Here is a 25,585-nt window from a genome sequence, read left to right as displayed (position 1 = left end):
GGACAAGCTACAGTCCATAGGGTTGCAAAGAGTTGACACGACTGAAGTAACTTAGCACGCACTAAGTCACTTCAGTTGTGTTCGACTCTGCGACCCCATGGACCGTACCCCACCAGGCTCCTCCCTCCATGGAATTTTCCAGGCAAGAATACTGGAGTGGATTGCCATGCCCCTCTCCAGGGGATCTTCCTGACCCAGGGATTGAACACACGTCTCTTGCGTCTCCTGTGTTGTCAGGCAGATTCTTTACCACTAGCACCATCTGGGAAGTGCCTTAGTAGTATGATCCTTTTCAAGTGCATTCACTTATACCCTGGGCAATGGCTAAGGGAATTTTTCACTTAGCGATTATTTGTATATACTTTGAAGAAGGATACCAATAATGTTTAATTGGCTTGCCTTTGTTTCTGAGTGGGTACTTCTAATATCTTTGAAACTGTTTTCTCTTTAGGACTTAATTCTCTGTCCTATCTGTGTGCTGAGCTGAACGAAAGTGTTTCTATACCTTAGGGATTTGGAAATCACTGCTTTTAAGGAGAGGACAAAGGTAAAATACAACCCAGCCAAAGTCTGAATTGGCAAAATTTCCAAGACAACAGTTATAGCTGTCTCCTAGAGTGAGTCCTTGTTTTCTGCAGTGTGTACATTTCTTTTTTCTATTTAATAATGCTCTTAGTGGCATATTCACGGTTGCAAATGTCTGGAACCCTCAAAGACTTGATGTAGAAGACCATGTCATCTCTATATATTTTTTTTTGTTATTGAAGTATAGTAGACATATAGTATTAGTTTTAGGTATACAACACAGTGATTGGACATTTATATATATTATGAGTTGATCACCATGAAAAGTCTAGCCATTTATCACTGTTATTGCAGTAGTATTGACTATATTCCTTATATTGTATATTACATTCCCCTGACTTATTTATTTTATAGGTGGAAGTTTGTACCTTTTAATCCCCTTCCATAAAATATTTTTTCTTTCTCCCTTCACATCCTTCATGTTGTTGGCAACATGGGGAGCTATCGTTTATGAATTGATTAAGGATGCCCAGTATCATGGAAGCATTAGCTTAGTTTTGAGCATCTGTTCTGCCAGTTCCTGAATGAACTGGTCAGAAGCCTCTGGCGTTAGCAGCAGAAACAAATCAGCTAAGGGATCGCGATCTTATGACCCTGAAGGTACACTAAGGGACCAGGTTTCTAAAAGTCTGAAGTTGCCAGTTCAAGGGTTCTGGTCCTTGTCATTGATGTCTGGCTTCAGGGTACAACTGGGATACAGGGCTCTAATTACTTTATGTGTTTCTATCTCTATGCTCGTGTTTTTTTTTAGGTTCCAGGGGGACATGCGTGTGTAGTCGCTCAGTTATGTTCGACTCTGTGACTGTATGGACTGTAGCCTGCCATCCATGAGATTATCCCAGCAAGAATACTGGAGTGGGTTGCCATCTCCTTTTCCAGGGGAATCTTCCTGACCAAGGGCTGAACCCTCATCTTTTGCATCTCCTGCATTAGCAGGTGGATTCTTTACCACTGCACCACCTGGGAAGCCCCAGATTCCAGGGAGGAAGAATCCTTTAACCTTGGCTGAACTTTAGAATTATCCTGGAAGCTTTAAAAATCGCTAAATAACCTCCAGACTCTACACCTACTGGATTGAACCAAGATCTTTGTAGCAGTGAAGTGGAGGTGGGCAAAGAAGCAGTGTTAATCATTTTCATTTTTTAAAAGCTTTTCAGGTGATTCTCAGGTACAGCCAGGAGTGAGAACAGCCCCAGCTCTGGTCTAGAAAATATTAAGACGATCTGACAGACAGTTCCACCATATTATACTCAAGAGAGAAAGGCATTTCTCCCAGAGAAAGATTGAGGAACTGTTACAAAAGGAGGCATTGCTTTAAGGCCCACTCTCATCCAGAATGACCTCATCCCAAGATCTTTAACTCAATTAAATCTGAAAAGACTCTGTTTCCCAATAAGACCACATCCACAGGTTCTAAGGGGACCAGTCTTTTGGGGGCCACCATTCAGCCCATTGCTGCTGCTGCTAAGTCGCTTCAGTCGTGTCCGACTCTTAGCGGCCCCATGGACTGTAGCCTACCAGGCTCCTCCACCCATGGGATTTTCCAGGCACGAGTACTGGAGTGGGGTGCCATTGCCTTCTCCGATTCAGCCCATTACATGTGGTAATAGTCACATGAGTAAAAGGTCAATAAATCATAGCCAGGGACTTCCCTGGTGGTCCAGCCATTAAGACTTAGCCTTCCAGTGCAGGGGATGTGGCTTCAATCCCTGAGCAGGGAAATGAGATCCCACGGGATTCTCCAGGCAAGAATACTGGAGTGTGTTGCCATGCCCTTCTCCAGGGGATCTTCCCAACCCAGGGATCGAACACACTTTCCCTGATTTATTTCACTAAGCATAATACCCTCCAGGTCCAGCCAAGTCATTACAAATGGAAAAATTTTGTTCTTTTTATGACTGAATCTCTTATGTCTCTTGCATTGAAAGGTGAATTCTTTACCACAAGAACTACCTCAGAAGCCCTGGAAAGGATTATTATATGTAGAGGGAAAAATGCTGGGGATATATTGTTTTAAGATTCTTACACAGCATATAAAGCTATAGATATAATTTGAATGTAGGCTTTGATTAATTAAAGATATATCTTGTAGGGCAACAGCTAAATTTTAAAGAGGCATAAATAATGAGCCAATAATGAACCAATACGGAGATAAAATGGAATCATAAAAAATATACTCAATATGAAAACAGGCAGAAAAAGAAGGAAAAAGGAGTAGAGAACAGATGGTGCATAGAGCAAAAAGCAAGATGATAGATTTTAATATAAATATATCAATAATCTCATTAGATATAAGTGGTCTAAATACAATTATTAAAAGACAGAGATTATCAGACTGGATAAACAGGCAAACCCTAACTATATACTGTCTATAAGCAATCCACATAAAATAATACAGATTGTTTTTTAAAAAAAACAGAAAAGATACTACAATGCAAACTCTAATCAAAAGTAAGCTGAGGTAGCTGTATTAATATCACATGAAACAGACTTCGGAATAAGGAATGTTTCCAAGAATAAAGAGGGATATTACATAATAAGAAAGAAGTCAGTTCACCAAGAATTCATTATAATTCTAAGTGTGTATGTACCTAAAGCAATGTTTCAAACACATAAAGAAAAAGCTGACAGGACTGAAATGAAAACTAGACAAACCCATAACACTTCAACACTTTGAGATGGAGACTTCAACACTTTTCTCCATAACTGACAGAACAAAAAGATAAAAAATAAGCAGGGATATAAAATATCCAAACATCACTAGAGACATCTGGAGAGTCCTTATAAATCTTAGGTAAAGATTTTTAGATATGACACCAAAAGTGTAATTACTAGGAGAAAAAAATTAACAAACCAAACTTCATTTAAAAATCCTTTGCTCTTCCAAAAACACATACTGGGAGAAATCCTATAAACACACATCTGAAAACAAACTTGTATCTATACTATATAAAGTACCCTCAGATGAATAATATGAAAATAACAACCAATTTAAAAAATGGGCAAAAGATTTGAAAAAGACATGCACCAAATAAGATATAAGAATGGTAAGAAACATAAGAAACAATATTCAACATCATAAGTCATAGGATAAAAGTTAAAACTTGAAAGATATACTTCTACACACCTATTAAAACTGCTACACAAAATCAAACTAAACAAAAGGGATAACATTAAGCGGTCCTCAATATACAGAACAACTGGAGCTCTTGTTGGTGGGAATGCATAGTGTTTCCACGTTTGTGAAAAAGTTTGCAATTTCTGATAAAATTATGTGAACAGTTATCATACTACCTAGCAATTCCAGTCCTACGTATTTACCTAAAAGAAATGAAAATATATTTATATATGAACCTGTTTGTGAATATTTATAGTGACATTTTTCATGGAGAAGGAAATGGCAAACCTCTCCAGTATTCTTGCCCCATAGACAGAGGAGCCTGGGAGGTTATAGTCCATGGGGTTGCAAGAGTTGGACACAACTTCGCAGCCAAACAACGCAGTGACATTTTTCATAATACCTCCAAAATGAAAGTAACTCAAATGTCCTTCAACTAGGAAATGAATAAACAAATGGTTCTGTATCCATTCACAGGATTATGCAGTATTAAAAAGGAATAGACTATTTGTGATGATAGCCATCTAACAAAGGTGAGGTGATATCTCATTGCAGTTTTGATTTGACGATTAAGGGAACCCTTGTATACTATTGCTGGGAATGTAAATTGGTGTAGCTGTTGTGGAAAACAGTATGGAGGGTCCTCAAAAAACTGAAAATAGAACTAGCATAAAATCCAGATATTGCATTCATGGGCATATATCTGAAGAAAATGAAAATACTTATTCAAAAAGATAATATACCCTCATGATCAAAGCAGCAATAGCCAAGATATGAAAGCAACTTGTGTCCATCAACAGATTTATGGATAAAGAAGGTGTAGTGTATATATACAATGGAATACTATTCAGTCATAAAAAGAACAAAATTTTTCCATTTGTAATAACTTGGCTGGACCTGGAGGGTATTATGCTTAGTGAAATAAATCAGAGAAAGACAAATACTGTATGTTATCACTTACACACGGAATCTAAAAAAATACAACAAACTAGTGAATATAACAAAAAAAAGAGACTCACAGACACAGAGAACAACCTAGTGGTTCCTAGTGGGTAAAGGGAAATGTAGAGGGTCTAGATAAGGGTAGGGGATTAAGAGGTACAAACTATTATGTATAAAAAAATAAAAGCTACAAGGATATGTTATGCAGCACAGAGAATAGAGCCAATACTTTATAATAACTATGAATGGAGAATAACTTTTAAAATTTTGAATCACTATGTTATATGCTTGAAACTTATATAATATTGTAAATCAAATATACCTCAATTTAAAAACAAAAAGAAGAAAAAGGAATAGACTACTGACATATAGGTAAATAGTACATGCACTGTGGTAAGTGAAATAAGATTCAAAAGTTGCATACTGCACTATCCCACGTTTACGGAATTATGAAGAAGGCAAATTATAAGGATGGAGAGGCTTCCCTGGTGGCTCAGATGGTAAAGAATCTGCATGCAATGCAGGAAATCCATGTTCCATCCCTGAGTTGGGAAGATACCCTGAAGTAGGGAAGTGCAATCCTCTCCAGTATTCTCGCCTGGAGAACTCCATGGACAGAAGTGCCTGGTGAGCTAGTCCATGGGGTTGCAAAGAGTCAGACACGACTGAGCGACTAACACACACATACACATAAGGATGGAGAACAAAATCATGGTTGCCAGGGGTTGCAGACAGAGGAAGGGAAGTGGCAACACAGGGGCACCTGGGATTTGGGAGAAGTGATGGAAATGTTCTTTCTATACTTCAATTGTGTTGGTGTTTACGTGACCATGTGCCTTCACCAAAATTAAAACTCTATCCTCAAAAGGGTGAATTTTACTGTATGCAAATTACATTAATAAACCTGACTTTTAAACAAAGCAGATTGCTGTAAAAATATTCTATCCATCAGACTTTCCATTTATTCCATTAATTCAGTAATACTCCCTTTCACTCCAATTAATATACCAAAGATTCGTTTTTATTAACCTCACTTCTCATGACTATGGATGTATGAAATATCTAATACATCCAAAGGCTTTGGTTTTAACCTCTGCTCATGAAAGTGCTAACTGCTAATATAATTGAGAGTTCTGGGTTCTTCTCTGCCTGATTCTAGCCACTCTTATGATGAAGCTAAGGATGAATAATAAGTGGGAAGAAGGGCCAGAGGTGCAAATTCAAGTGGCTAAGGGGAAGGGACAGGCAGGTAAGGAGGTAAGAGGAGCCCTTAATCAACACTCTATCCAGGGGCAGGGTGACACCCCCACATAGCTTTGGTGCCAAGGTCAGCAGAGTACCCACACTCTTATTAGGGGAAATTGTCCACACCATTGACAGAACAGTGTTTGCCTGCAGGTCATGAAATTTGCAAGCGTGAGTTCAGAGCTGTGGGTGTGGAGCAAAGAACTAGAACAGACCCAGGAGCCTGGTGGTTTCACAGAATGGCTTCCCAGAAGCTGAAATCACTTCTAAGAAGCTTCCATGCATCAGGGAGTTTCAATTTGGGGAGGAAAGGGTGTGTGCTTAGGGCAAAGAGTGTCTGCATACTCTAAGTGTAAGAAGGACCAGGTATGAGGATCTTTCCCCATGTTAGTGTGCACCAGGGGAGCCGAGAAGGACCTCTGCCCCCTCTTCCTACTCATGACACCTGCCCCAAGCTGCAAATTTCAAGTCAGCAATTGAAAATTCCCAAAGCTCTGACAATCCACAGGCTGGCCACCTGACTTTTAATTCCTCTGGGGACCAAGGCTGCTCTCAAGTGCAGTGAGGCTATTGGGGGACTTTATCCTCTTTGATGTGAATACTCACATCTTTCATGCAAAATGAGCTACGGGTCCAATTATGGACACAACTCCACAGCCAGCCTGGGTGTCTCAGAGAATATCCATGGATAACCCTGGGCTTCGGTCTCCCTACAAACCTATCTACTGAAGCATGAAGTACACACGGCCCCAAATTTCAGAAAAGTGATTTCTGGCCTGTGTGACCTTCCCAGAAGCCCCCTGTGTGACTGACAACCATCACCTCTCATAACATTACTTCACCTCTGACAGCATCTCAGCCCACCCCCCTGCCCTTCCCTTTTCTTTACACGGGGCCAATTCCTCAACCAGTAACTCAAGGACACTTCACTATCTCTACCTCAGCCCAAGTCTTAAATCTTAGGAAGACTCCCTTTTTTCAGTGCCCTGGTCTATTTATGGAACCTCTCAAGAACAATGATTCTGTTCCAAACCCTGAGGAATTGCAGAGTCTTAAATCCACAGTTGAACATAAGCTTACAATTGGTATTAAAAATTGATCAGTGGTTTCGAGGATTCCAGAAATCAGCACTTAAATCCTTGGGCCAGAAGAGTCAGTGATGATTTTTTTTTTTTTTAAGACAGTACAAATTTAAACAAGGGTCAGAAAGCTTCCCTTTCTATGAGAAATCTATGGAGCAAACATTTTCTTTGCAGACCTATCTAAGGGAGTGAATGTTACTGCTACTTTTAGCCACCAGAAACAAAATGAAAAAATTTTGCAGACCCATAAGTCCCCAAATCACGTGGTGAAAACTGTCAAGCAAAAGTGGGAAGAGAAAAACTCACTAAATCAAAGTTGCCCAAGGTTAGGGGGAGGAGTGGCTTTGGGCGGGAGGAATGGGACAGCTCCCCCTAACCACCAACCCCTATCCCCACCCCTTGCCCTCTAAACAGCATCTTCAAAACAAAATTCCCAATTCCACTTTCCAATAAAATTGCTGTCCCTAGCCTCTTTCACACGGACATTTCTAAACGCCACTTCTCTAAATCAAAAGTAAAATCCTCTAGATGGCCGGGAGGGGGAAAAAGGAATGTGAGCTTTAATTAAGAAAAGTCGACAACTTACTTTGAAAAGCACATTCAGCAGTCAGAGTTCTACTGAACCTGATTAAATCTCCTGGTAGAGGGCGAGAACCTGATGGGGACTTTCACCGTTCGCTCAGTTTAAAATGACACCACCTTTCTCAACGAAGTGCGTTCTACCCATTAGATCACTTTATCATCACAATGTCTCTGGGAAGTATTTTGGGAAGAAAAGAATTTTTTTTTTGAATGGCCACTTTACATTTAGGGAAACCGAGTCCTAGAAATGGTAGAATCCAGAGCTCATGACAGAATTAAGTCACCAGATTTTACTCCTCTGGAATAAAACAAAAAAAATGTTCCTCATCCCTTCACACACGCGCGCGTGCCCGTGCGTGCTCACGTGCGCGCGCGCGAACGCGAACACACACACACACACACACACACACACACACTCCTGTTTACCTGGAGCTCTTGGGAAAAGGGGACACTGTTTAAAACAGCAATTTTGTCCGCTTGGTGTTTCTGGGAACCTGCAGCCTTAAGGAAAGTAGATTTTTCTGGAATCCCAGCTGGTGCGCAGGACTTCGGAAAAGCAAACGCTACTTTGTAACATCAATTGGCAACTTGTCTCTCCGAATGTATTTGCAGCCCAGCCTGAGGCAGGAGAGGGCCCGTGATTCTCATCAGGTTGGACTCGGTTTGACGGCTTAGGGCCCGGGGCCGCGGCAGGAGCCGCGACGCAGAGCGAAGTTCAGGGACACTTGTGCGCATCTCGGTTTCACCCGATGGCCCCAAGACCCTTGCCCAGGCGCCGGCGGCGGAGAAGTGGCTCCCCGCACCCTCTTCCCACGCGCTCACCCGCACCCGGTTCTCGGCCCGGTTGCGGTGCGCTCAGCGGCGGTTCCCAGAGGAGCGGGGCTTCCTTCGCGCGGGTTCGCGGCCCCCAGCTCGGGTGCCGGGCAGGGAAGGCGCGCGGCACCCGCGGCTCCCGGGCTCCAAGACCAAGCTCCCGGCCCCTCGCGCCGCCGGCCCGGGTCCCACACGCACGTAATCATAACCGGAATAATAATACTAACCTTTCCTGAGCTCTTTGGGCGCCAGTCGTCCCCTCCCTGAATTCTCCTAAACCCAAGGCAGAGTGGTCAGTTCCATTGCAGAGATGAGGAGACTGAGGTAAAAGGCCACCCTCAGGACCCACTGCTAGGAAGCCCAGATCTGATTCCCAGATTCAGTTCCCCCACCCGCGCGATCACCTCAGCGCGCTCCTAGACCACACAGGACCTCTACGGGGTACCCCGAGGGGGTCTCGGGTTTCTTCCGGGCCGAGGTCCCCGGAGGCTGCGTAGTGAGCGGGCATTCTTGCGTGTACTAACGCCGGCCCTCGGAACCCCACGGTGGGGGAAAGGGGCCGGTGTGCCCTCGTAGGTCACCAGCCCCAGTCCAACTGAGCTGGGGAGGGGGATGCCAGACTGGGGCAAAGGAGGTGCAAAGAGCTGGACTGCCCGCTCCAAGACCTCCAGCTCTACGTTGGGTTAATTCCCAGTTTAATGCAGGGGTTGCGTTAAGTCCTCATGGAACTCGGTGATGGTGAACAGTGTCCCTCAGCCACGCCCCTTCTTCAACCCCAGGAAGCACTCCGAACCCAGAGATACTGGATCAGCCGAATTCGCTCCAATTCCACTTACGCGAAGCCCAACTGTCGCCTATTTAGAGGAGGGGCCGCTTCGCGCCCGGGAACCAGCGCCCTCACCCAGGTCCCCAAGACAACCGCACTCATCGGCTCCCCTCCCGCCCAGGCTCCCGGGGACCGCGGGGAACTTCCCGAGCCCCGGCGCGACCGACACCCCGGGTCCCCGGCCTCTTACCTCTGCCCAGCAGCGCGCCCAGCACCAGGCTCAGCGCCCCGCACAGTGGCGCCACCGGCGCGGGGGCCGCGCCCTCGGAGCGCATCCTGCGTCCCGGCAGCTCAGGCCGCCCGCCGCCGGCCCGGGGCGCAGCGCCCGCTCGCGGCCCCCGCCGGCTGTCCCATGCCCCGGGGCCACCCCCGGCAACGAGTCGGCCGGCTGGGCTGCAGAGCCGGTGGTCGCGCCCCGCCGCTGCCGGGTGCAAGCTGCGGCGGCTCCGGATCCCGTGGCGGCTCGCGCTCTGGCCGGGACAACTTTTCTCCAGCCTCCAAGGCGGCCGCGGCCCGCCCCGCCCCCCGGGCCGCCCACTCAACCCCGCCCACCCCTGAGCCCCGCCCCTGGGCCCGCCCCTGGCCGGAGGCTGCAGAAGGATGCCGGAGAGAAAGTGCACGCGTCTGGGAGCTGACGCGCAGAAGAGGAGGTGAGGCGCGGAGGCTCAAGGGTTGCGCCCATGAGGTCTCCCCTCCTCCCCGTAGCCTCCCGTCTTCATGGCCTGTGGCTCGAGTCCCGGAGAGTTCTGCGCAGGTACCCGCGACTCAAGATGGAGCCGAGCCCTTCGCCTCGCCCGCCTCCCGGGGTCCTCACTCTCCGCGCCTCAACTTCAGGTCGTCCCCTGATTCTTTGCCTTGAGAGCCGGGGATGTCTGGAATTAAGTCCCCCACAGCTGATGCGGAGAGATCTCCCAGAGAGATTATTCAGTGGGAAAAAGCAACGTGCAGAACAGATTCAAGAACACGGTTTATACACAGGCGTGTGCATAACAACCGTGTATATTTGTGTATGTGTATATTTGTATATGTGTATATTTGTCTGGAGGGTTAAGCCAAAGGCAGCCGCGGTGTCTCAGGACGAGGACTGGAAAGCCAGGGTGACAGAAAGGTTCATTTTCCACTGTGGATCCTTCTACACTGTTGGATATCGCCCCCCCCCCGCATGTGTTTTTATTAACTATTCGGGGGTGGGGGAGGGCGGGAATACGAAATATAGAAAACAGTTTTTTCTCTGTAGATTCCAAGGACTCTCCACCCCAGTTCGTGCTCCAAATGTCTTCTCTGTCGTTCCCAGCGCTGCCCTCCCTCCTAGCGTGGATCCCAGCTGCCTGCCTGCCTTCCATGGTTACTGATGCTCGGGCCTCATTTGCCGCCGAGGTATCTAAACAGTCCCCACTCAGGACCCCAGCTCCCCCTCGTGTTCGTGATTGAAAGGCAATGTGTCCTGAACCCAGAAGCCTTGTCCTGGGGGCCCAGACCTCCCCCAGCTGATACACTTCCCCAGATCCCACAGCCTGCCTAGGGATCACCTGGTGTGCTGGGCTGGCTCGTCCAACCTCCGAAAGGAAGCCCACTGAATCATGTGTCACGTCATTCCTGGTCACCAGAGCCAGGAATGAATTTCAAATTAAACGAAAAAAAAAAAATCTTTGATCAGATGAGAAGAAACTAAAGTGAAAGGTGGTAAACACATCTGTTTCTTTTGTCCCAACTCAGGTACAATGATTCATGAGCCAAGCATAAGGAGAAATTGAGGGGTGGAGGCAGAGACTCCAAGGACCCTCCCCATCTCTGAAGCTCTTTTCCAAGCTGGACAGCCCTAAGGAGAAAGAGAGCTCACTGATCCCCTCTGCCTGCATGATGGGGAGAGAAGGCAGCTGAAAAAACTAGCCAGGCCGGAAAGAGCACTGCAAAACCTTGGTTCTGATAGACTTGGGTAGCAGAGACTTCATTTTTTAAGGGAACTATGCTATAATTGCCCAGTTCTTCAGTTCATTCAGCTAGTGTACACACAATCCTGGGAGGCAAAAAAAAAAGAAAACAGATTTGAGTTCCTAAAATGGAAGGCACATTTTCTTCTCATTTTTGTTAGCTTGAAAGTCACTGGGGAATAATTTTTTTTTGTTTAAATGTTTCTAGCCTCAGTGAGAAATACAACATAGCCCATCATTTCCTGACTGAGAGCTTAGAAAATCAGCTTCATCCTCTCTCCCTCCTGTCTAATAAGAGAACAAAAGGAAAAGCCCCCAGTTATGCTGGCCACTCCCCTGATCTTCTCTTTTGTAGGTTTATCATGTGGTCCTCCCACCCTCCCCAGACACACATCATTTCTTTCCTTTTTGGCACAAAATATCGCCCTCTCTACTGCAAAGTCAAATTCCCTGGTCTGAGACTCCATGGTTCCAATACCAGAAAAGGGGAAACTGAACAAACCACAGGGAAATACAGGAGAACTAGAAATGAGAAAGGAAAGGAGGAGTCTTGGTAGGGTACATCCACTCCCCAGTCCCCAAAGGCATATGCTGTCCTCGGGTGCTCTGAGTCTTAGACGTGACTTGAGACCACAAAGTCTCCTAGCATCACCTGTAAGAGACTCCTTCCTGCTTCTTCCAGATTGGACGGAAGGAGACCCAGGTAATGAGTGCCTCTCTTCTGCAAATCTGTTTAGAATCCCATTCAATCTACCATGTGACCTTCTAAAAACCAGACAGAAACACCCAAAACCAAACAAATAAAGGGATGGTGTGGTTGATGTATCTTTCTTTAGGAATCCCCACCTCCACCCCCGCCAAATAGAGGTGTGAACTTAGAGGTTCATGGGCAAAGAGTTTCCTGTATTTATTTTTTAAAGGCATGTATTTTTAACCCCCAAATAATTAATTCCTTAAATTAAATTACTTCCAGATGCTTTTCTGAACTTCATAACCAACATCAGAGGCCACTAATCTCCTCAAAGGCTATTGCAAAACTCCCTGTGGGCTGTGGGCACATGGAGACAATTAACATGATTTATAGGAGAGGAGATATTAGGAAGAGGAAACCCGCTGTTTCCACATGTGCCAGTGGTGCATAAATCAAAAAAGGCAAGTTCAGGGTTTTTTGTTGTTGTTGTTCTGTCTTAATTTCAAATTCACATAAAATGAGGGGAAGAACTTGAGAATTTAGCTCAAGAATTTCTTATAAGACAGACAGGGGACCTATAGGTGTATATTACTAAGAACACAGAAAAGAAAGGCTATATGTTGGCCTCATGAGGCAGCTATAGTCATCCTGCTGATGTAACAGCAAGTCCTGACGATAGTGCTTGCTCTTAGGGATGAAAAATAAGGAAGGCAGCAGGTATTTGTTTAGCTCTCTATGCTGGCACTTTTGTTGCTATTTATAGATATTCATTCATTCATTTAATGCTCACAATAACTCTAATGGGAGTACTACTATTGTCCTTAAACATTTCATCCATTCATTCAACAGATATCTGTCTACTGCTTACCATTTGTCATGCCCAAATATGGGATAATAGCAGTGAACAAAACAGTTAGAAGGTTCTAAACTCATGGATCTTGTATTCTAGGGCACAGACTCAAAAAATATACAAATGAATCCATTCTGTAAGACAGTGATATGTGTTACTAATAAAACTAAAACAAAGTAAGGGGAAAGTCTGATTTGGGGGTACAACTTTAGAGAGGGCATATGGAGTAGGTAATCTGGTGGATTTCTGGGAGAGGAGCTTTTAAGGAAGAGAAAACCAAAAGTACAAAGGGCAGGAAGTGGAGGAAAGAATCATCTTTCTTTTTTTCTTGCAGAAGAGGCACTCTGACCTCTTATGGAACAGAGTCTATAGGGGGCAGCAGAGGAAGCCTAGAGTCCAGTCAAAAGGTGGCTGTAGGAGGACAGGAGTGATGGAGGCCTGGACTGGGGAGGTAGGTGGGAGTGATGAAGGGAAACTATGGACCAATTATGCTGCCCGGTCAAGGTGGAGGTAGGAGCCTTGCTGATGGATGAATGTGAGCTGTAGGACAGTAAGAAGAGCCCAAGGTTTTGGCCCAAGCAAGTGGGCACCTGATGGTACCTTTCAGGGAGGTAGGAAAGACTGGGGGGCAAGCGGTCTTGGAGTATATTGGGGCAGAAGGGGAAACTGAGGCTCCAAGAGTTGGTTAAGTCACTTGCGAGAACGTGGTAGTGGTGACATTGAAAATCAGCTCCCCTCCTGCCCCAGAGATGACGAGGTCAGCGTGTGCCACCAGCTAGGAGTTAAAATTGGGTTTTATGTTGGTAAAACCTACGACCCTAGTATTGCTTCTCTTTTCCTTCTTTTTTTTTAAGAGTTTTTGATGTGGACATTTTTTTAAAGTCTTCATTGACTTTGTTACAATATTGCTTTTATATTTTCATTTTTGTCATGTGGGATCTTAGCGCCCTGACCAGGGATTGAACTCATATCCTCTACATTGGAAGGTGATGTCTTAGCCACTGGACTGACAGGGAAGTCCCATCATTCAGCAAATTCTAGGGTCTCTGCCTGGCTAAGGTGGGGATGGGGAGGTAGAGGGGCTGTAGAAACAGTACATCCTCCTCCCTCCCCACCCCTACTCCCAGCTGCACTGTGGAGATTCCAACCTTGTGCCATTCAGTAAGAATGTAACTATTAAGGGATATTTATTGGAGGGCCATCGCCACCCACCCTTGATCAACTGTGTCCTTATTTGCTTTATTTTCTATCTACAGCTTCCCCCATCCCTTTGTCAGCTCCATGGGGGGTGGGTGACAGCTGACCTGCTCACCCCTGTGTTCCCAACCCCGACCAGTATGTGCACGAAAATAAGCGCTTGTCCAGTGAATGACTTTTTGTGAAGCTGTAGATGGCTCAGCGGGTCAAGAATCTGCCTGCAATGCAGGAGGCATAGGAGACATGGGTTCGATATCTGGATTGAGAAGGTCCCCTGAAGAAAGAAATGGCAACCCACTCCAGTATTCTTGCCTGAAAAATCCCACGGACAGAGGAGCCTGCTGAGCTGCAGTCCGAGGGGTTTCAAAGAGTCGGACACAACCAAGAACACAGATTACCAGCCCCATTTTACTAACGAGGAAACTGAGATTCGCACATGTTACCTTCAGCTCACCTAACCAGTAATAGAAACACCAATGACAATGGCAATATCATTCATTAGGTGCTTGTGAATTGACAAATAATCCTGTTGACAACCCTATAAGACATAGTCTGTTTTATCCCATTATACAGACTAGGAAACTGCTGTCCAAGCGGTGAAGTAGCCTGTTCCAGGTCACCCAGCTGGGAAGTTGCAGAAGTGGGGTTGGATCTATAATGATTCATCCCATGACCTGTGTTCATGTATGTGCTTTGATCTGCTCGCTCCCTACTTGTGTTGGGTTCCACTGGCCAGGCCAGTACCTTCCATCAGGTTTCACTTGCTAGACCTTTCTATTTTTGACAAACACTGAAAAATCATGCCTTTGGAATTTTCACTTAACCTTGCAGATAACTCCCTGGTGCCTTGGGCTGCCCCTGCGTCTCTACCGGAACTCAGCCTAACTCAGCCTATGGAGATGAATTTCCCCTGAAGGGAACATGGGCCCGGCTTCTCCAGGTAAAATGAGAGGTTCAGGTGGCTTTCAGCCACGGAGAACAACTTTTAGAACTGCTGCTCAAATGCCCCCACATCTGACCCTGATCCAGTTTCCCTCCTGGTACCTGCCACGTTCCCAGACGCTCATTGTCCTGGTAGAGACCTACAGAGTGGATTTTGTTCCCATCACCTTTCCTCTCAGGGTTCAAGGTCAGTACATAGTCCATTTAGGAAAAGAACTTGGCTAATCTAGCTTCAGATTAGATTACAAATGGAAGTGGTCACACTGACATTTCCTTAACTGTTTGCTGCATCATTGTCATCATCTCTGACATTTATAGATCTTTTGCTTTGTACCGAGCACTATCTTCAGTACTTTGGCTGGTGTTCGCTCATTTAATCCTCACCATGACCTGGTTTCCCTGGTAGCTCAGATGGTAAAGAATCTGCCTACAATGCAGGAGACCTGGGTTCTATACCCGGGTCAGGAAGATTCCCCTGGAGAAGGAAATGGCAACCCACTCCAGTATTCTTGCTGGAGAATTCCGTGTACAGAGAAACCTGGCAGGCTACAGTCTGTGGTGTTGCAAGAGTCAGACGTGACCAAGCAACCAACACACATATAATCTTATGACTTGACTGTTGTTATTAACTCCATTTACAAACCAAGAAATTGACACACAGAGTTTATGTAACACATCCAGTGTCACAGAGCTAGTAGTTGGCAAAGCTGGGATTCAAACCCAGCTATTCTAGAATCCCTGCTCTGAGTAATCAATCCTCAGTCTTTGTTCTGCAGACTCATCAGCTTGAGGACTTAACGTGTTGACTCCAATTCAGTCGAAGGGGCATGGAGACCCACTCTTACCTCTCTATCAAGCCCCCAGACCATCTTGATCATGCACCTCCATGAACCATCTTTCGTGTAACAAGTCCTTAAATCCTTACCTTATTCCACTCCCTATATCTTAATCCAGAGTTTTATTATCCAAACTATGTGTATTTGAGAATGTCGCGAAATTTCCAACTCTTCCCTGCTTCTCAACACAAACAGTCCTAGACACATTCAGCACCTCGCATCATTCCAAGAGCAGCATGAGATTGGAGAGTTTGCCATGCAGTCAGTTAATACCAGTTATTGACCAGTTATACATGTCTGTCACTGAACCTGATACTTAGCATGGCAACTGGCTTGGGTCAAGGAGGTGGCAGCTCCATCACCTGAATGCCCTCAATGAGCACAGTCCCTAGCAAAGTGGCAGGGGACACACATACACACACGCATGCACACACGCATGATGAATGAGAGATGGCAGCCTGACATTTGGGGGTTGTTTGTTACTGCCCTGGAATATAACCCATCCTTACCGAAACATCAGGGATTCATGTGCATTGCATGACTCATCCAATTCAGCTTTGCCCCTGTTCTTTGTGGAGTATCTGTTCTCATTGCAGGAATAAAAGTCTCCACATCTTGTCAGTCTTTAAATCAATAGCCAATTGATGAGCGATTATGATGAGTAAGCATTGAGTTTGGAGCCTGTCCTCAGAGAGCGTAATAGGGGAGATTGAATATACTGCAGAAAACAGGCATATAGGATGTGTTATAAGAGCCTGGGGAAGATCAGAGTGACTTCTTTACCTACCTACACTCCATCAACACTGACCTTAAAAGCTCTGCTTATTCTCCCTTCAGAGACTTTGCACCTGCTGTTTTCATTCCCTGAATCTCTGTCCTTATCATTTCCTCTCCTTTCAAATGTCCTCCTTCGGTGAGGTTTTTTTTTTTTTTTCCCCGCAACTACCCAGGACCCAGGACCCAGGACAGAGCCAGGACACGCTCTGAACTCAAGAAATATCGTTGAATAATTTCTGATTGATACCTTTGAGGAGGTAGTGTTTGATCACAGGGATGGTGAAAGATTAACAGTGAAGATGGGAAAGAAAGACAGAAAGACAGGATGGCAGAGTCTTTGTGGAAGGAAGAACAAGACAGGAAGATAGTATGGCCCTAAAACAGGAAGAGCGACTGTTACTCCCGGGCGGTCCCCATAGTCACCAGAGAGAAGAAACAGATGAAACTAGCTCCAAGGTCATTGACTTTGACCTGAGGCAGCTTCAGCCATTATACTGGTTTCACCCTCTTCACCTCTAAGGGTTTTTGGTTTTGTTTTCTCTATCTGATAGTCATGACTCATCAGGACCTAAACTTTGCATTTTTCCATAGGAAGTAATTCAATTCAAACTCAGGCACGACTTCGGGATGCAACATAGCACTTATATGGCTATTAATTTGCGTTTTAGAGCCTCTCCTGGCCACCTGTGATCAGCAGCTCAAACTATGGCATGGCTTATGATTCATTACAGACCCAGCCAGTTTCTGGGAAGGAGAAACACTCATAACTTTTACATATGACTCACTGTGTTCAACCAACTTTCTCAGGTTCAGATCATCCAGGTAACTAAAGGAAGTTTGTATTCAATAGCTAGACCCACTACACTGTTCTGGACTCCCCTTAAAACTCTCTGATGGCCTTTTACAAACAAAGATTGAGCCTCAAATGGAAAACTGCCAAAATTGTGTTGTTTCGAATACTTGGAACCTTGGAACGCCAATGCCCTTCCTTAATTTATGTTTGAGACAGCTCTGCTCCCTAACCCACCGGCAGGCAGCCTCCAAATGGTTATAGAGTCAACAGTGTCCCCTGGTGGCTGCAGCTGGTATATTCTGATGGCAGAGAAAAAGAAAAGCTCAGATTGCTGGCCTCAGCTAAAGGGGCAGGCAGACACACACGCTAACAGTGCCATTCAGTTCAGCAACATTTCACACTAATGAGTGTCTTTCCTCTCAAGAGGCAATATTGGTCACTACGGGCCCCTTTGCCCCTGATTTGTGAGTACAAGTTCAGATATGTCCAAGGAGTGGCCCATCTCCTATAGGATTTCAGTCAATAGCGTTTCCCATTTGAACCAGTTGCCTTAATGGAGCCCAGAAGACTGACATTGGATCCCTATAGAGTATTGGAGAGATTAAAGCTCAGGATGGGTGGGTTTAGGAACAAGGCTGGTGAGAAGATAAAGCATGTATACAGAAATCCTAAGTTTTTGGCATTATAGTTACTGAAGGAACCCAAATGCCACTATTCATTGAGTCCAGTCAGAGAAGCAGACCCACTACGAACAGGGAATTTATTTTAGGAATGAGACCTTCTATCATTTGTGAGAGAAGCTGGAGATATAACCATCCAGAAGGGGGAGTTGGAGCACAAGTAAAAGTCACCAAACAGCTTTCCCGAAAGCACTAAATTTACTAGACACATGATTCAGAACAGGCTGTGCTTTCAGCTCCTTCAAGGCGAAGATACTGGAACTTGAAGAAGAATCTGGAGAGGTAGGTTTGCCCACACTCCAGGGTAGGATGTTCAGAGATTATGTGAAGGAGTTCAGCTTCTTTCATGGCCAACTATGGGATAGATCTCCACTTAGGTAACAATGGTAAATTCTGCATAAAATACAAAACAAAAAGAGAAGCATAAACACATGGACAAAACCATTTCCCTGAAGATGCTGAAGAATGAACGGAGGCAGGGAGATTCCAGAAGGAAGTTGAGATTCAGAAGGAGGAAAAGGTGTGGAAGACGTTTCTTGTTTTTGCGGCTTTTCCCCTAAGAAGAGGTCACAGTTGCTGCTGCTTGTGACAACTCTTACTCCTGTTGATACCCACTGTTTCTCGTCTGAAGGACTGGAGGCCAGAGTTTGGAACCATCACAGCCATTCCAGTAGGAAAGTAGAATGGGGAAATCCAAAAAAAAGGAGAGTCAGAAATGAAGATCCCCAAATTCCATGTGTAAACTCAGCCCATGCGGTTGAGGGACCCATGAGGACGTGGAGAATAAAATAACTGTGCTGACTTGAGCTGCAGACCAAGACACTTTTTTTTTTAATACAGCCAAAATAAAATTGTTAATGCTTTTCTGAGGAATATAACAGAACCCAGAGTCCACACAGCATAACATTTACAATGTATGGAGAAGCAGCCAAAATAATTTGATGTTTAAAAGTCAGAAAAGTGTGAAAGCAGAGCCTAAAACCCCTCCTTTGGCCATTTCAGTGACTTTGTTGGTGCTCATTTCTGCATTAGGTAACTATGCTTAAAATATCTGCAGTGGTTTCTTTCTCTCTTTTTTCAAAAGATTTATTTATTTTATTTTTGGCTGTGGTGAGTCTTGTTGCTGCACCTGGGCTTTCTCTAGTTGCAGTGAACGGGGACAAGAAGAGGCTCTTCGTCGTGGTGCACGGGCTTCTCATTGCGGTGGGTTCTCTTGTTGTGGAGCAAGCTCGGGCTTCAGAAGTTGCAGCATGTGGGTCTAGTAGTTGCAACTCATGGGCTCTCGAGCACAGGCGCAGTAGTTGTAGCGCACAGGCTTCGTTTCTCCGTGGTGTGTGGGATCTTCTTGGAGCAGGGATAGAACCAGTGTACCCTGCGTTGGCAAGAAGATTCTTATCCACTGGACCACCGGGGAAACCCTGCCATGGTTTCTGTTTCCTGCTCTGCTTCTTGGCTGAAACAAGCAGTAAAAGTCGTGGTGACATAGCACAAGGGGAAAGTAATAAGTATTTTGCATTCCTGCAACCAAGAGAGAGTGATCATAGGATCAAGAGGAAAAACTAAGAGGTACATATGTTCAGACAGAGGGGTAATATGTATATTTTAAAATGCTCATGGAGAAAAATGAACTTTAATTAAAGTCCTGCCTTTCCCACCTCTTTGTTGTATAATATATCTTCCTTTTTCCTTTTCTCAGTCCCTCCTTCTTCTCATCTTGACCAAAGGTGAATATCAGGCATTTTCTTAGGAGATGCATATTTCATGGTCAGCAAGTTAGGGGAAAAAAATCCCTGCTTTTATGGATCTCTTAACTTCTCAGCCTCATTTTAAAACATTACTAAACTTTGGGATAATTATACTCACCTTTCAGGTTGTTCTGGTTAATCACAACTCTTTAGGATGCCCTCAAACCGAAGGGAAAATGTATTTACTCCCACGAATGGGAAGTTCAGGGATGCAAGAGGCTTCAGGTATGGCTGAATCAAGTCAGTGAAAGAATCCTGTGCCTGATGTATCTCTTTTTCTTTCTCTATCGACTTTGTTTCTTTTAAAGTATTAGCTTCACTTCTCCTACAAATTAGTTTCCCAGAGCTTCAATTTGCTCATCTGTAACATAGAATATCAATACTGCTGTCTTCATAGAGTGGTGCTAAGAATTCATATGTTGTGTGAATCAAGAAGTACAGTGACCAGCACATAGTAAGGGGTCAAAAATCATAGTTACTATCATTATTATAATTATATTCCAATATGGGTGTGGGTGTTAAGGCAAAACACTTGTCTGTTGCATCAATAATAAATGTTCACTGGGCCCTTCTAGGTGATCCAGTGGACCTCAGAAGCTGCTAAGAAGGGACTTCCCTTATGATCCAATGGCTAAGACTCTGAGCTCCCAATGCAGGGAGCCTGAGTTAGATACCTCATTGGGGAATTAGATCCCACATGATACAACTAAGGATTCACATGCCACAACTAAAGATCCCACATGCTGCAATGAAGATCAAAGGTCTCATGTTAAGATCTGGTAGAGTCAAACAAACAAATAAATAAAAATAAATATTTTAAAAATAGCCTTCTTCTTTAAAAAAAAAAAAAACTTAAAAAAAAGAAGCTGAGCATGAGAACGTCACTGGTATGAATGTCCCAGAGAAGTTAGAGGTGACTAATATCAACTGTTTCCATGGTGCCTGAATGGGGAACTGAGAGATGCTCCAGGAAGTCTCCCTGTGGGCACAGAAACTGGTCTGAAAGACAATATCAGCTCTAAAATTGGCAGAAAGAAATAAGATTCCCAAAGAGCTTTGCTGGGGGCTGGGGGAGAGGAGGCTGATGATGGAGTCAGAGGAGAGCTCAGAGGTGCCTTGGCTTATCCCTGCCCCATCAGAATGGTGGCCTCTGTGCCCTTGAGCCATGGGGCTCAAAATAAGGGGACCACTGAGCTGGAGCATACCTGACCTTGTGAAGGGGAAGCCTGGCTCTGGAGTTATTTGCTAACGTGGGGTGCCTTTTCTCCAACAAATGGAACCCACCTCCTCCGAAAACTGGACTTCCCTCCTGCCCTCAGCAGGAGAGCCTCTCCTTTCAGCCCTCTGTCCATGCTTGCCTTCTCTTCCTAATACTCCTAAACAAAAATAATAAGAACTAGTATGTGTTAGCACTTAGAATATGCCAGGTTCCGGTTTAAGCAACTTTTCCTGGGTGAATCCATTGGGTCTTCCTGAATCTCCTGACTCCTCATGCAGTACCCCCCTAGAGTCCCTCTAAACAAGAAGGAGGTTAATTCTTTACTGAACAGGAGGCAAGATCTATATTAGTCTACCCATTTTGCAGATGAGTAGTATACTGATGCGGAGAAGGCAATGGCACCCCATTCCAGTACTCTTGCCTGGAAAATCCCATGGATGGAGGAGCCTGGTAGGCTACAGTCCATGGGGTCGCTAAGAGTCGGACACGACTGAGCGACTTCACTTTCACTTTTCACTTTCACGCATTGGAGAAGGAAATGGCAACCCACTCCAGTGTTCTTGCCGGGAGAATCCCAGGGACGGCGGAGCCTGCTGAGCTGCCATCTATGGGGTCGCACAGAGTTGGACACGACTGAGGCGACTTAACAGTAGCAGCAGTAGCAGTATACTGATGCATAGTGAGATGAACCATGAGTTAGTTGCTGAGTAGGGGATTAACTCCAGATCATCTAAGTTCTGATTTGGCACTATTTCTGAGGTCTCCCCATTCTTTCAGATTCCATGGAACAAAAGCATGTGATGCCAGCTGGGCATTTTTTTTTTTTTTTTTTTTTTTTGCTGCCAGAACAGAAACCTAACCTAAACTACTTGGAACTGCATGGGTTCTTACCACTGAATATTCAAGAGGTTGGCTACCCCTAAGCATGGCTGGATCCTGGGGCTGAAACAAAGATACAAAGAGATAGACTCTCCTTTCACCTTTCTTGTCTTCTCAGCTGGCTTTACTCTCTAGTGGGGTGGCCCTAGATGGGGGGCCATGAGGATTCCAGATATGCATCCTACCAGCTTACCTGTCTCAGTAGACAAAATTCTGTTGCCCAGCAACTGGATCACAAGTCCTGGGGCTACATTTCATTGGTTGACGCTTTGGTCATGTGTTTATCCTGAACCAATCCCCATGGGCCACCATCAGGAACTGAGCTCTGATTGGCCTGGTCTGAATCTTCTACTTCACCCTCCCACCATGCCTAGGAAATACAGAGGATGAGATGGTTGGATGGCATCACTGACTCAATGGACATGAGTTTGAGCAAACTCAGCGGGATAGTGAAGGACAGGAAAGCCTGGTGTGCAGCAGTTCATGGGGTCACAAAGAATTGGACATGACTTAGCAACTGAACAACAACAATAAACCACACAGAATAAGAATGAAGAATGAGTCCTTCCCCAAAGGAAAATAAGGGGTACTTTTAACAGAAAATTAAAACTGGATGAGCAAAAACATCATCTAGAAATAGTTTCCAATGATTGTGCCAACACATATCAATATTTTATTCTGCAAATTAAATATGGTTTAAATATTCTGTGAGTTATGAATTACAACTGATGGGCATTATAATGTCACATAACAAAGAACTGTCATTTTAAAAGCTCTAAAGGACAGAATGATGGGATGGGGCACATGCTTGCTGAGATAGGGCAGGTGTCAAGGTCATGAAGACTTGTACCTGGTCCCTATGCTGTAATAGTCCAGCAGGAGTTCCCTGACGGATGCCACAGAGATGGAGTTTGCACAGCACTGCCTCTTAAACTGGAGAAGGCAATGGCACCCCACTCCAGTACTCTTGCCTGGACAATCCCATGGACAGAGGAGCCTGGTAGGCTGCAGTCCATGGGGTCATGAAGAGTCGGACACAACTGAGCGACTTAGCAGCAGCAGCAGCAGCAGCCTCTTAAATGTCAACACCAGGAGCTCTGGCAGGGAAGAGAGGCTCTGTGGTGACTTCTTTCATCAACAGGCCTGCAGTGATATTTACTTCAGGACTGGCATGAGAATTCCCCCTCCATAAATTGAGCAGCCTCCTGCAATGTGCTGGGTGGACAAGAGGAGGAGGTCACTCGTGCATCCTTTTATTGAAACACTGATATTAATCACTCCTCCTTCGGTTGTAGTTGTCAATTTTGGTAGATTGAAATTGGCATGAAACCCACAAAAACGGCGGGGGGTGGGGGTGGGGGAGTATCCTGTGTTACTGATTTTAGGAAGAGCAGCCTGTGCTTATCGTCATCTAGAACTGGAGATTTGAATCCATGTAGGTTTCTCTTTCTCTCTCCTTCCCTCTCCCCACTTCTTCCTCCATCCCCCATGCCTTCCTATGGAACAATTTCCTTCATTAAAACTACCTGTTTTCCAAGAACCTGGAACCATGAGTGCTAGAAGCCCTTGGGTTCCTGTTCTTTCATTGTGAATTGGAGAAGATCCAGGAAAGGAGCTTTGATTAGCCCAGTTAGTCATAGGTCCTGATTTTCCCCAAGTCATTATCACCTGGGAGGTAAAGTCCTGTAAGTAGTGTGTGTGAGTGTGTGTGTATGTGTGTGTGTGTCTTAGAAGAGAGATGGGGAAGTGGTGTGGAAAATGGCTTTTCAAAAGAAGACTACAGGGACTTCAATGGCTGTCCTGTTCTAATGCAGGGGGGGGGGGCAGGTTTGAACCCTGATCAGGGAAATGAGATCCCAAATGCTGTGTGACCCTGCCCCTAGAAAAGGAGGATGCATTTCAATAAGAGGAGGGAGGAAGGGCAGAGAGAGGACTTTGAGATTGGGCATCAGTGTCTTACTCATGCCTTTCATTCTCAATTTTTTTTTCTTACCTGGATGATTCCTGTGTGGCTAGGAGGCATTTGGATGTTGTGGGGCATTTTTCTCATCCCAGGGGCTCCCCATACATAATACATCGGGCAGGGGCCAGGGTTGGGAAACCATGTGCCATGGGAATGCACATCCCACATGTTGAAAAACTGTCTTACCCAAATGCCTCAGGTACCTTGGTTGCAAGACATGATTTTCCTTGAAGGTGACAGAGCTCATGCAAACTAAGTCAAATGTCTCCTCTTCCGACATTTGAGATTCCCATTGAAGTAATCACCAGTAGACAATGAATTAGAATTATCTAAGTGGGGTTCCAGTTTGCTCTGCAAATCAAATGCTATTGAATGTGATAAACTTAAGGATTTCACACCTCGAAATGAAAATGGTTTATTTAGGCCTTACTGCAGAGAAGGGAATATCCAGTGGTGGCTACAGATTAATGGGACTTCTTAGCATTATGTGAGGGAAGAGAAACTGGGAGTTTTCAATAAAAGAAAATGCCAGTTTCACAGCTTGCACCAGCCAGAGGCAGTGTGAAGGAGACCAAAGCAGGGGAGTGAGGGCCACCCCAAATGCCTGGGGTCTGTCTCTCCCATCACCTTCTTCTCTGGGCTCACAGGGTCCCAGAATCAGCCCTACCTTGCTGAAGATTCACCCTGGGAAATATCCACTCCCCAAGAATTTCATTAGGAGCAAAAGAGAAACAGTGTCATCTTGCTCCTGAAATTGTTCATGTAGATTATATTGCTCCTGAAATTGTTCATGTAGATTACAAATGTGCAGGCGAAGTAACTCACAGGGGAGTGCATTCATTGGGATCAGATCCTCCGGCCACCCCCAGCCCACACTGGGCACCCCCTCTTCCCCGAGACTTTCCGTTGCTTGCAGGCATGCAGATGTCATGACAGAGGAGGCAATGGCACCCCACTCCAGTACTCTTGCCTGGAAAATCCCATGGATGGAAGAGCCTGGTAGGCTGCAGTCCACGGGGTCGCGAAGAGTCGGACACGACTGAGCGACTTCACTTTCATGCATTGGAGAAGGAAATAGCAACCCACTCCAGTGTTCTTGCCTGGAGAATCCCAGGGATGGCGGAGCCTGGTGGGCTGCCATCTATAGGGTCACACAGAGTTGGACACGACTGAAGCGACTTAGCAGCAGCAGCAGCAGCAGATGTCATGGCAAAGGGCACAGAGCAAAAGGCAGTGCTACCGAAGACATGGAGCATTTTGTGAAGACTTTTCATTTTTTTTACACCTCTAAATATTTGCTCATCATTAACATAAACCATTCAGCCTTTGTATGGGTAACAATGTATTGTCTTTAAAGGGTGGGGCCTTTCCAGAGGCCTTTCCGGACCTCACATCCTCTTGCAAAGGATCTTCTTCATCCCTCTCCAGCAGAGAAGAGCAAACACAGGAAGAAGCACCTGGTGCAGAGCCCCAGTTCCTATTTCATGGATGTGAAATGCCCAGGATGCTCTTCAATCACCACCACCTTTAGCCGCGCACAAACAGTAGTTTCGTGGGTTGGCTGCTCTGCTGTTCTCTGACAGTCTACAGGAGGAAAAGCAAATCTTACAGAAGAATGTTCCTTCAGATGAAGCAGCACTAAAAGTAACCTGTGTCAAGATGAATAGGAAACCATCCCAATAAAAAAGGGTGGGAAATTTGCTGGCCTTTGGAAAGAAGCATTATTTCTTCTCTCGGATGCAGGTAGATCCTTCTAGCTTTCTCAATGTGCTTGTTTTATTTATTTTATTTGAGTTTGGCTTGGAGACTCTCTGTGTTGGCTTTTTTCTTTAAAAGCCATCTTTATCCAATCCTGGAATCTCTGTCGCTAATAGGTGTTCTGTGAGAAG

General features: G+C 45.2%; 1 protein-coding gene, 1 long non-coding RNA gene and 1 pseudogene across 3 annotated transcripts in view; 1 reads left to right on the top strand and 2 right to left on the bottom strand.

Annotated features, from left to right (window-relative positions):
• Positions 1-9,714, bottom strand: part of TMEM132C (transmembrane protein 132C) — a 432,037-nt gene extending 422,323 nt beyond the window's left edge. Inside the window, exon 1 of one of the 2 annotated variants that reach the window (XM_081538273.1) lies at positions 9,384-9,714. In XM_081538273.1, coding sequence (XP_081394399.1) covers positions 9,384-9,468 — 85 coding nt within the window. In that variant the 5' untranslated portion in view covers positions 9,469-9,714. Of the gene's footprint in view, positions 1-8,594; positions 8,816-9,383 lie in introns of those variants that run through there. The other variant, XM_081538274.1, reaches the window with a different exon arrangement.
• Positions 9,715-17,953: 8,239 nt separating this feature from the next.
• LOC145525405 (uncharacterized) lies at positions 17,954-21,922 on the bottom strand. The gene is made up of 2 exons (XR_014068192.1): positions 21,835-21,922; positions 17,954-18,283 (listed from the first exon to the last, which is right to left on the bottom strand). It is a non-coding gene; the product is annotated as an uncharacterized LOC145525405 (long non-coding RNA).
• A 1,964-nt stretch (positions 21,923-23,886) lies between these two features.
• Positions 23,887-25,327, top strand: LOC145525196 (small ribosomal subunit protein eS27 pseudogene; annotated as a pseudogene).
• Positions 25,328-25,585: the final 258 nt, after the last annotated feature.

Source organism: Giraffa tippelskirchi, chromosome 11, assembly GCF_054371585.1.
Source record: "Giraffa tippelskirchi isolate mGirTip1 chromosome 11, T2T-mGirTip1v1.2.pri, whole genome shotgun sequence".
Classification (NCBI taxonomy): Eukaryota; Metazoa; Chordata; class Mammalia; order Artiodactyla; family Giraffidae; genus Giraffa; species Giraffa tippelskirchi.
Note: the sequence above shows the minus strand (reverse complement) of the source record. Positions and strands in the feature narration are given on the sequence as shown.